The sequence below is a fragment of the Copadichromis virginalis genome, linkage group LG23 (assembly GCF_057382275.1).
Source record: "Copadichromis virginalis isolate Kocher_CV1m ecotype Utaka linkage group LG23, C_Virginalis_male_GT1.1, whole genome shotgun sequence".
Taxonomy (NCBI): Eukaryota; Metazoa; Chordata; class Actinopteri; order Cichliformes; family Cichlidae; genus Copadichromis; species Copadichromis virginalis.
Window position 1 is genome coordinate 11,570,131 of NC_140639.1, and position 12,174 is coordinate 11,582,304.

Below are 12,174 nucleotides of genomic sequence, written 5' to 3' on the forward strand. Positions count from 1 at the left end.
CTGTGGGTTTGTACTGATGTGCCTAATGGACCTTAAGATAAGATAACTCTTTATTGTCATTGCACAGTCGTACATAGTCCAATAGTCCAATGAAATTGGAAAACTGTCCTACGTCGACACTACATATAACACAACATGACCCGATACGACACATCACAACGCAACACAAACAACACAACACAACACAGTATAATAACTTAGTAATAAAAAATAAGAATAAGTGTATTTGTATTACACACTGTTATTATTGCACATTAATTGTTATTGCACCTTGTTATAAATATAAATATTATTATTGTTACTGTTTTTACCATTGTTACCTCCCCCCCCAAAAAGTCCAGGGAGGTATCCAGTCAGGTCAGCTATTTGCATTGATCAGGGCTATTGCCCTGTTGTAAAAGCTGTCCTTGAGTCTATTTGTTCGGGACCTCAGCAGCCTGAACCTCCTGCCAGACGGCAGCAGCTTAAACACCCGGTGTCCTGGGTGTGTACCGTCCCGTAGGATGCTGCGTGCCCTCTTGAGACAGCGAGTGCTGTACAGGTCCTTCAGGGAGGGAAGAGGATGTCCAATGATTTTTTGGGCCATATTGATGACCCTCTGGAGTGCCTTTCTGTGTGAAACTGGAGACCTTTTCCACACACTCGCCATTGATGCTGACAGGCTACAGCTCAGACTTCCTCCTTCTGAAGTCAACTACCAGTTCTTTTGTCTTGGTGGTATTGAGGTCCAGGTTGTTATCTACACACCAATCTGACAGCCTCTGAACTTCAGCTCTGTACGACGTCTCATCTCCCCCTGAGATGAGCCCCACCACGGTGGTATCATCTGCAAACTTGATGACTGTGTTGTCTGGGTGGGTACTAGCACAGTCATGTGTGTACAGAGTGTACAGTAGGGGACTCAGTACACAGCCTTGTGGAGAGCCGGTGTTAAGGCTGAGGGCTGAGGAAAGATGAGGCCCCACTCTAACTCTCTGTACACGGTCTGAGAGGAAGTCTCTGATCCAGCGGCAGGTGGTAGAAGGAAGTCCAATTTCCAGCAGTTTAACTATTAGTCTGTATTGAAAGCAGAGCTAAAGTCAACAAAGAGCAGCCTGGCGTAACGGCCCTGCACTTCCAGGTGAGAGATGGTGGTGTGGAGCGTTGTAGCAATGGCATCTTCAGTTGATCTGTTAGCTCTGTATGCGAACTGGAGCAGGTCGAGTGTGGGTGGCAGGCAGGACATGATGTGACGTCGGACCAGTTTCTCGAAGCACTTCATTATAACAGGTGTTAGAGCAACTGGTCGGTAGTCATTGAGGCTCCATCATCGGCCTCTGATGGATTCATTTCTAATCCTGTCCATCCTGCTCACTCACAGAGAAGATCTCAGTATCTTCAGCTCAGCCCCCAATTTTTGTCAGTACCCCTGTCTCCAAACCACATGACAGCAAGTCTCACTGCCATCTTATAAATCTTCCCTTTGGCTCTTGCTGCTATCCTCCCCTCATAAATCACCCCGACACTTGTCAGTTCCAGTGCAAAGGTGAATCTCTCAAAATCTGTGCAAAAATAACTGAGGTAAAGGTGTGGGTATGCAGGGCTGTTTTAACAAGGCTATGGATATTTATGTAGGATGGCCTACATAGCAGGTTGTAAAGCTGACATTTCTCTTGAATAGATGGTAAAGGTGGCTCCTGTGTGTGTGTGTGTGTGTGTGTGTGTGTGTGTGTGTGTGTGTGTGTGTGTTTTAATATAAACTGTTGGGGAGAGTTACAGCTTAAGAGTGTTGACCTGTGGAAGACCCACCTTCCTTTAGGACACAAAACAAGCTTAAATCATTTACTTTAATTATTGGTTATGGTCAAACTTCCTGTTAAAAGGGATTTTTTCCCCTTCCCACAGTTGGGAAGTACCTGGTCATTTGATTGTTGGTTTTTCTTTGTATTTTTTTCTTACATCTTTACAATATAAAGCGTCTTGAGGTGACTGTTGTTGCGATTTGACTTTATATAAATAAAACTGAACTGAGAAATTAAAGGGGATATAAGCTGTTAACTGAATTGAGATCACACATAGATCCATTAGGGCACAATGTGCTCTTTATCAAATAAAATTAGTTGTAAGTAGCACATATCATCTTTGATGAATCAGCCGGGTCTCCAAGTAACTGCGATGACTCTTGGATTATGAGAAATACCGTGAATTGAGCTTCTTTATCTTTAAAGATACAAATTAACAGTCAAGTTCAAACATGTCACCTTTTACAGCGCCGTCATCCGCGCTGATAACACCTTTCCCATAATTGTCCAATGGAAACTTCCTGCGTCATATCCGGTCAACTGTCACTTCCGGATGCGGTGAAACAGCAGAGAAGTAGGAAAACACCGCATCTGTGTGGATTAATAACGACAGGCAGGGCTGTGTATAAACCGGGAGGACACGCCAGCAGCGTCCAGAATGGGCTCGCGGACAGAAGCGTTCACACCGGGATCTGCATTTTAACGGCGCTGTACGTCACAGCGCGAGCCCGCTTTTACCGAGCAGCTGTGTTTGTGTCTTCTTGCTAGCTTAAACCAGCATAGCGTTAGCTGGGACGCGCTAAAAAACTACGTCTCTCCGGGAAGCGAGGGGAAGACTTGTCCCTTCTTTTGGTCTTCACTGTCACTTCTTCGGACAGGGGGCACAGAGGGACATCTCTGTGTTCGTGTATAAAGTTAGTTTCGGTCACTTTGAGGGCAGGACTTTTATTGGAAGCGAGTCTCCCAAACTGAGAAGTCGGGATCTCAAACTAAAACCAGCTGCTGGTGTTTTTATTTAGTTAGCTCTCCAGGACGCGTTTGGAGAGAAAAGCGCGTCGTTTGTCTGTCCCAGGGTGTAAAATGAGTGGAATGTGGCGTTCAGGGACTACAAAGAAAAGCCAGCAGACACTTTGTAAATAACACTTCCCTATCAGCCGGAAGGCTCCAGCTCTTTTTCCTTGTTCAGCTGACAGGGCTGCAGGCAGCGTCCCGAGTTTGAATTCTGGTCAGGTGGAAGGAAGACTTCCTTGTTTGTTTTGTTTCAGCACAGCTCGTTTCTCTTTGACCAGGCTTCAACTCAACAGGTAGGTCTGCTGTTTCACACGGGGGGGTCATGTTGGACCCCGTGTACGTGCATTTATTCTCACTCATGACTTGTAATAAAAACAACGAGCATTAGTCACTGTGGTTTACCTGGAACTCTATAAACATCAGTGTGAAGTATGAAGAAAAAACGATGGGTCTGTGGCTCAAGTCTGTCAAATCATTTAACACATTTAATATATGGTCCATCACAGCTGCAAAAGCCCAGGATGGCGTTCAGATTTCTTAAAACAACAACAACAACAAACAAAAAAACCCTGAAACTTATTCTGTGAATAATTATTGAGCCACATTTAAGGAGATTAAGGCGCTCAAGGTGGCAAACTTTTACAGATTATTATTATTGCTTATTATGATTGACAGTGCATTAACCGTCAAAATTAATTTAATATGTTTGAAATGCTTTCTGCCAAAACTGGTGTAGACAAATCTTCATCCCCATTGTCGGCACCCACAGACTAAGGGCCTGTGCATTAAATTGTAATAAGTGTTTCATTGTGTTAACGTTTGCATGATGTGAATTCATTTGCACAGTGATCCTCTTGTCTGTGTTCTTCTTCTCAGTGAAGGATGAATGGCCTCTCTCTCAGTGAGCTCTGCTGCCTGTTCTGTTGCCCGCCTTGCCCGAGCCGCATTGCAGCCAAGCTAGCTTTCCTGCCCCCAGAACCCACGTACACCTTTCTGCCAGACCCAGAGGCGGGCCCTGCTGCACCAGGGGCGACGGGGACATCCAGCCTGCGGGCGCGGAGTGGCGCCTCGGTTGCTGGAAGCGGGGGGACCGGGGCCGTAGAGGGGGGATGGAAGCTTCACCTGACGGACCGAGCGGAGTTTCAGTACTCTCAAAGAGAGCTGGACACTACGGAGGTCTTTCTTGCTCGATCCAGCCGAGGGAACCGAGTCGGCTGCATGTACATTCGCTGCGCTCCTAGTTCCAGGTAAATGGAATTAGCTGTCAGCTGTGACTGACAGGTATGTCACACTCGCTCTGAAGCATTTAAACAGTCTTCTTCCTCAACAGTCTTCTTCACGCCCAGGTTTGCTTTCTTTTCTTTTCTTGTTGACTCAGCTGACGCAAAGATTTTCTCTTCCTGGTTTTTTCTGTAGATCATGGCACACCTGTCAGACTTTATTCTGTTGTCTTTATTCTTTCTCATTATTTTCTCTGCTTGTTTGTAGAGCCTTAAAGTTGAATTTACTGTTGTTCGTGATACTGATCGCAGTAAAAAGATTTGCACACTCCCTGACAACATAAGTTTCCAGTCAGAGACAAAACATTTGCAGCTATGTGGTGTGATTGACTTTATTGGCCGTTGTTGGTAAATGGCTTTATAAGAGGAAATAACCTTCTTCATCTTAGAAGGTTTGACAGTATTTTATGAGATGTAAAAGAATTTAACTCTCAACTGCTACTGATTAATTTACCAAATGAATTAAAAAGAAATGGACAGGCTTGTGTTACAGTCCATTTATCTTGCATTAATGTGTCTCTAGTATTACAAAGAATGATCCCAGGCCTGACGTGATATGGCAGAGTCATTGTTTTGCTGCTTTCTAAGTGGAAAGGCTAAGAGCGAAGCCACGGGCTGCAAGAGCTCATAAACAAAACCACTGAGGGAGAATTTCAAAACAGTCGGTGTGTAGAAAAAGTATCAGGTTACTCCAGAGAGCACAACACGCATTCATGAATAACAGCCAAGGGCTAGATACCCAGCGTTCACAGTGGATACCCTGCTTCTCAGGTTATACTAAATGTCTGGAAGCAAGAGTCCTTCGTGGTAAATAATCCTTCAACCTGCAACAGTTTTATAGAATCAAGTACCTTTTTGATTTAAACAGCAGGTTACTTGTGATTTGATTAATTTCTGTGCACAGTTGTTTTTCTGCCGTAATAAAAGTTCTGTGTTTAGCTATGGTATTGTTGGCAACGCTAAACAAGAATATTTCTCATGTAATCACAATGTAGTTCTCTGTATATCATATATTTCTGATTAGAGCACAGCAGAGGCTGGATCTTTGGCTCCAGTGCTGATAGTGATTTTTATTTATTTATTTTAAAGGAAATAGGAAAACCGACAAGCGTGCACCTGTCTGTGTCTGTTAGCTCGTTACTAACCCTTTGTCTGAATCATCCCTGCAGGTTTACGGTGCTTTTCTCCCACGGCAATGCAGTTGACCTCGGCCAGATGAGCAGTTTCTACATTGGCCTCGGCACTCGCATCAACTGCAACATCTTCTCTTATGATTACTCGGGCTATGGCGTCAGCACCGGCAAGCCCTCCGAGAAGAATCTGTATGCAGACATAGATGCTGCCTGGCACGCCCTGCGTACACGGTATGTGATGATGCAGTTGGCCCAAACGTGTCCTTCGAGGTGTAATTTTATTATCCCAGGCGAACTTGTTCGGGCAAAATGGGGCATGAGTTTACAATGGATACAGCTGGGATCAAACGATGTTTAAAATGTGCCCAGGCAAAAAATGCCTTTGTTGTGAGAAGTGCTAAAGAAGAGAAAAAGCAGAAAACGAACGTTCGAATAAAGGGGCGTGATGAAGGGGGTTGAATGGAGGTGGTGGTGAGGACGGAGCAGAGTGAGGACAGCTGCTGTGTGAATAAAGAAGAGCGAGATGGATGGATGAGGGAAGGCTAAGGGGTGATGTATCTCAAGGGCGTTGTAGGGTGATGAAGTGTCTCATTAACAGAAGCGGTGCTGTGCTAATGCAGCTGTAGCCCGGGGGTTACAAAACAGAGCGCTAACTAAAGGTCGGCTCATGTAAAAGTCACCGTTGTGTGTCACTCTTTACTCGGGTCTTAATTTCAGCATGTTGAAAAAAATATGCATGTGCTTTCTGAAATATAAAGGTTTCTGTGAAAGTCCTTCTGTTACAGAAGAATCCCACTGTTAGTAAACTTTTGTGTTGTGTGTGGGCCAGTAAAAGATTCACTCATTAACGGAGCTGCGAGTAGTCATGAAGTGAAATAAAAATTTGAATTTTAGAAACTGGTCAGTCATTTTTGGTGACTATAAAAAAATTTACCTGACATGTGACCTTTGACCCTTGAGGAACAAAATTCTTTCTGAAAAATAACTAAAGCATTAATGAAAGTACTGTCAGTAATCATTAGTACACCAAAGGTAATATTTGTGGATTTGGCTGCTGTCTCTCATCTGTATTATACGTATTTTTTCTTTCTGTTTATTTCTAACCAGGTATGGCATAAGCCCGGAGAACATCATCCTGTACGGGCAGAGCATCGGTACAGTTCCCACTGTAGACCTGGCGTCACGGTACGAGTGTGCCGCCGTGGTTCTTCACTCGCCTCTAACATCTGGTATGAGAGTGGCGTTTCCTGACACAAAGAAAACCTACTGCTTCGACGCTTTCCCCAAGTAAGAGAGAGTCTTCTTACTGTTCACACGTTTTGTATGTATGAAGCTCTTCATTTCTTTCCCACATAACATTTTGTTCGTAAACACAAAATGTTAATTTGATATGAACTGGTTTTGTGTTTCCCTGCGTTGTCCAATTAAAATGATGTTTGATAAACTGCGGCATATCAAACACATCATAGCAATTGGCTGTGAAAGCCGTATATGTGATGCATGCTCAGTCATCCTGGTAAGGAAATCCCAGACAGTTGAGCCATTATGCAGCTGTGAGTCAGCTGAGACTGTACAAGTCATGTGGATGAGTTGGAAACGGGATCTGCTTTCTATACTGCCCTCTAGCTGTTCGTGCTTCATCTTCTTTCTTTCTGTCACTGAGTAGGGTGTTTAAACGTCATGCACAAAAACAAAATGCACAATCTGTGTGCTCTGACTCTTTGACTGTCTGTTGATATTTTCACATTATTATTAATCTGTCAGCAGAAGAGCATGATTCCCACTTAGACTTGTGAAAGTGTGTTTGTCCAGGGAAAACAGACGTGCTGAAAGGAAAGCCTTTCTTCTTCTGAAGTGCTGTTTAAATTATTTGTTTTTAGTTTTTTCAGTGTAGTGAGTCTCATTTGTTGGAAAATCCTGTTGACACATAGTTTTTTGTTTGTTTGGTTTTTTTGGACTGGAAAATCACGAAGGCAAGGTTGAGTGCATTTACAAACCACTCACACTTATACTGGGTGTACTGGTATCGACTGGATGATTGATAATATCTGCTGATTTGTAGGTTATGATTCGTGGTTGCTCTTTCTCACTATGGAAATGCATTGCTATTATGACCACTCAAAGCACTTTGCAAGACACATCTAACCGTGCATGCTGGCAGTGCTGCGGAGCTCACACTCACACAGGTGACTACGTTAGGATCCCCAACGTGTTCATTCTGTGGGACGACATGTGAACTCTACACGGTAAAGCCACCAATGGGGTTTGGACTACAAACCGTCTTTGACTGAGGTGTCTGTACTAACTGTTGTTCCACCATGCCACTGTTTATTTTCAGACTTTACATAATTACGTCTGGAGGACTCATCACACACACTGCCCTGTGTGTGTGTGCTCGTTTTGTTAGTCCAGTTGGACTAACTGTGGTTGTTCAAGTCTCTCTGTAAACAGTTTTAATCCCAGTATGTGCCAGTAGGATTGTTGAAGAACGGTCCACACTGTTTCAGCGGGTTCTGTTTCTAATTCCTGTTTTCCTCTCTTTCCATTTCAGCATTGAGAAAGTATCCAAAATCACTTCCCCAGTGCTCATCATCCACGGCACGGAGGACGAGGTGATCGACTTTTCCCACGGCCTGGCCTTGTTCGAGCGCTGCCCGAAGGCTGTGGAGCCTCTCTGGGTTGAGGGAGCGGGACACAACGACATTGAACTCTACAGCCAGTATCTGGAGCGCCTGCGCCGCTTCATAGGACAGGAGCTGGCGGTACAGCACGGCTGACCATCAACACTACGCTCGTCATAATGACCATATTTCCCGGTCCGTTCAAAGCACCTCACCTGTTTTTGTCTGAGATGGAAACCATCTGACCCGTCCTAACCGTCCTGTGTGACGTGTGCACATACTTCAGGATGCAGTTCACCTTTAATGGACCGTGGATCATTTAGACGCAGGGGAAAAGAGGCGTCTCTTCATAATCACAGTGGAGACTGTTGGGGTTTGTGTTTGTTTGTGTGTCTTTTAGCAGAAACTTTAATAGTGCAGATGCCTGTACTGTGCAATAACATGAAAAAGAGGGAAAGGTTTTCACTGATAGATGTAAAAGTAGAACAACAAAGTGATCACATGACCTGGAAAGCTCCTGTCACCACCTCAGCGTACACTTCGAGTGGAACTTCATTTTTGCTAGCAGCTTTTTATTAGAGGACTTTTGTTGAAGCAGGTATTATGTTACATTGAATTATTGCACCTGTACAGTTGAATGGAAGCCAATTTAAACACAATATATCATGTTTTAAAGGTATTCGTTTACCTGCATTTTGTTGGCGCAGACTGCATCATCTTTAAAATCGTTTCTAACTTTCATCATGAAGGTTTGAAACCGCTCACAGCTTTTAATCTTGGGGAAAATTATGCTGGCATAAATATGAGTTTATATTTTGCGTCTTGTTTTTACGTATTGAACATTTCGCTCAGGTAACTTTTTCGAGTGTTCGCAATTGTTTAGCGCGCGGACAGCTGAAGCGCCTCAGATTTCATCCAGCCTAAAATATTTCCTTCCAACGAAGCGTTCAGCCGAACTTCGATCCTACATCTGAGCTGCAGTCCACACCTCCAGTTTGCTGAGCCGTCGATGCCCCCTCACGCTTCTCTCTAACACATCTGTGTCCCACTGCTGCTGTGGGATTGGCTGTATGAAAGAAAGACGTTGAAGAGGCTCAGATGGAAAATTCCTCCAGTTCTTTCATTTAATGGAATGGGTTCGAGTCCATTAGCCCCGTCCGTTTCTTTTAGCCTTGTTTATGTCTCGCACTGCTGGGTCACAGCTGTCGGCCTGTTCTTGCTCCTCACGGTGCGCAGAGACAAGGAGAGCAACACTAAAGTTCAACACATTACTCACCTGCACCCCGTCATCAGGGATTTGTTTTTGTTGTTTTTTTTCAGTGAAGGCAGGGAGAGTAACCACATTCAGGTCCATATTCTGATAGTTCCCCAGTTTCGCAGGAACATCTGTGTGATCAGAGCACATGTTCTTCTTAGAACATATCAGCAGATTTGTCAGAGTTAAGCAGGAACACTAACACCAGGCACTAAACAGATTAGTGTTTCATCTAAATAATTTAGACTTTATAACAGCTGCTTGTATTATTATCCTGTCTATGTGTACGAACCTGCATAATGATTAAAGGGGACCTGTTATGCTTATATCCATTATTAAACAGCACCAAGTTTCAGACGATCTGGCGAGTCGAGGTCAGACTGTCTCTGGTTCTGTGTGATCGCACTGAGAGCCATTGTTTATTATGCTTTTCTCAGAAAACAGATCAGGTCTTGAGCTCCTGCTGTTCACGAGACCCATTGTAGGACAAATAAGGATTATTTTAGGCTGGGAATCATGCAAAGCTACTCTAGTAGAGCCCAAGTATAGAAATATGGAGCTGGAAAGGAGCATAATAGGTCCTCTTTAAGTATAATTTTTGTTTTATGAGGTGCGTTTTCTGTCTTCTAAGAATATTTTTAGGAAATATTGGCACATTATTTGATTGATCTCAATTCTTCAGCTTGTTATTGGAGAAATCTGACTAACCCGTAACAGGAGACGGACCTGCCTCGTACCTGAACTGGTACAAATAGATGTTGGAGCCTGTTGGAATTGCTGTAGGTGGCTCTGAGGGTAAATGCATATCTGTTGTGGGGGTTTTCCATGTGTTTTTTTTTTTTTTTCCCTTTTCTTTGTGGTGATCCAGCAATCCACCAAAGTTTTAAAACTGTAACCAAAATTGTAATATTTATAACAAATTGTAAAGGAATCGGGTGTTTTTGCTTACGTGCGTTGTTGTATTTGAAGCTTAGGCACAATTGATGAACACTCAGATTCTCAACATTTTTGAGGAGAATTTTTAGGCTCGGTGGACAAACCAAAGCTTTTGTTGTTAGTGCTTTACCCAGTTTACCTGCTGCTTATGTTTTATATCTTATGTAAAGAACGTCAAACTGAGCTTATCTTCTTATTCTCTTCACATTTGGATACAGATTCATTGTAAAATTCTCTGTTTGCTAAATAATCGAGTTTTATCAAATCACGTTTGCTTTGAAATATGCAAGAACCGAATATGAACTTGATAAATTAACCAAGTTGGGATTTTTTTGTTTTTCTCTAAGCTGTTTATGATTTCTCGTTTGTGCAGGGAGGAAACCACGTGTATTTGAATATGTTTGTGTGATGAAAGAAGATGAAAGGCCGGCTTCATGCCGACACATGAAAAGCTTTTTTCAGACGTGTGGGTTTCTGCTGAGGATTGTTTCATTTCTGGGTTTTATTTTCATCATCAAACATTCTTATCAATTGTTTATTATACTGACAGTTTTTTAGTTTTTAAAGATTTTCTTTCTTTTTCATGAATTAAAGAGAATAAGTTAATAAATCATAACCAGAAGTTGATATTAAATGTGACTCTTTTTTTTTTATTTTTTATTTTTATTTGGTGTCCTTGCTTAAATCTGCCAGAGATGAGTGTTTTCAACAGTCCCTGATTTTGCACTCATGGCAGACCTGGCACTGGCTGAATAAAGACCTGTCTGCTGTGAAAGGCCTCATGGGGCTGAGCATCGAGGCTCCAGGACTGGCTCGGACGAAGGCAAAATGAGTGTTTAATTGCCTGGTGTTGTCTTCTTTGGCTGATGTGTTGGACGCTTGTTAGATTCTGAGCCAACAGAGGCTCAAATCGTGTTTTAATTAAAGCAGTACAAGGACTCGGGTCTGTCCCAGCCTCCCCTCGCTGCCTGCTACCGTGTTGAGCTGTGGAGAAACGGAGACAGATGGATCATAAGCTCCTCCCCCTGAACACACACACACTTGCCAGCTGTTTTCAGTGGACCACATAAACTACAGCGTGTCACTCAGAGGCTCGTACGGATTAACAACAGCTGCAGTAATGCGTCCCTCTGTGTACGGCAATGTTAGTGCGTCCTGCAAGAGCAGAGGAAGACCTCTAACACTGAAGCACACAAAGCTGAAGCTTAACAGCACTTATTAATCTGCCTTTAAGTGTTCCTAACCTGAGGATTGTTGTCAAGATTTAGACTGAAAAAGGAGAGCGAGCATGAGTCGAAGTACAGAATAACTCCTCCATGTGAATACTTTATCAGCTTCAGGAGAATAAATAACATTCACTCACATGACATTTAAAATAGCACAAAAGTTCAAACACATATGTGAACATTAACGATGGTGCACTGATGCTGCACCTGTTAGCTGAGCCCGCCGAGACTTACAGTAGGCGGAGAATGTTGAGGTAAATTCGCAGACTCGTGTCTTTTGAGTGCAAATAACACTATTCATGACAACACAAAGCCAGTTAAAGTTCAGGTTCCCAGTCTGTCCGGTTAGAAAGCACAAACCACTGCGAGTTCTGTTCAGCTGCTTTGGTGCAAATGAAACAGACGACAGGGTCTCTAGATGATTCTTCTTCCTCCCTACTCGTTTTTCTCAGGTTTTGCTTTTTGTTGGTGTCCTTTTCGATACTGGCAGGAAGAGATGGTCTCAGAAAGGTACATCCATGCGTGTCTTCACACCAAGGTTTGCTGTGAGCGTCTGTCACAGAAGGACCGGTATCTGCTCCTCTGTGTGAGAGGAACTGGAGGAGCGCCAACATGTTTCTGACTAATCTGTCAAAATGAAACTCCATGAGGGTAGCATAAAACCCCAGCAACACTTCTCACAAACACGTCTTCCCGGTTTATTCTGTAGCTGTCGACCTCAAACTAATCGAGCACAAATTCCCGCTCTAACCTGAATCCTAAACTCTATCCTTAACCCCGAAACAGGCCTTTGAAGGTGAAGTGATGACCCTCAATCACAGGGTCTAACACTACATTGGTCCTCATAAGCACACCCACCCACCCACACATACTTTTAACTGTTCGTTTCATTTTGTATTGCCTCTTACATGGTGACTGCTTTGAAAAAGTA

At 43.4% G+C, this 12,174-nt stretch overlaps 1 protein-coding gene across 1 annotated transcript; it reads left to right on the top strand.

The window, feature by feature from the left end:
- Positions 1-2,323: 2,323 nt before the first annotated feature.
- abhd17ab (abhydrolase domain containing 17A, depalmitoylase b) lies at positions 2,324-10,644 on the top strand. The gene is made up of 5 exons (XM_085448584.1): positions 2,324-3,085; positions 3,669-4,039; positions 5,242-5,436; positions 6,313-6,492; positions 7,757-10,644. Exons 2-5 carry the CDS (start codon positions 3,675-3,677, stop codon positions 7,980-7,982), a joined length of 966 nt encoding a protein of 321 aa, XP_085304710.1. The 5' UTR covers positions 2,324-3,085; positions 3,669-3,674; the 3' UTR covers positions 7,983-10,644.
- The last annotated feature ends 1,530 nt before the right edge of the window (positions 10,645-12,174 follow it).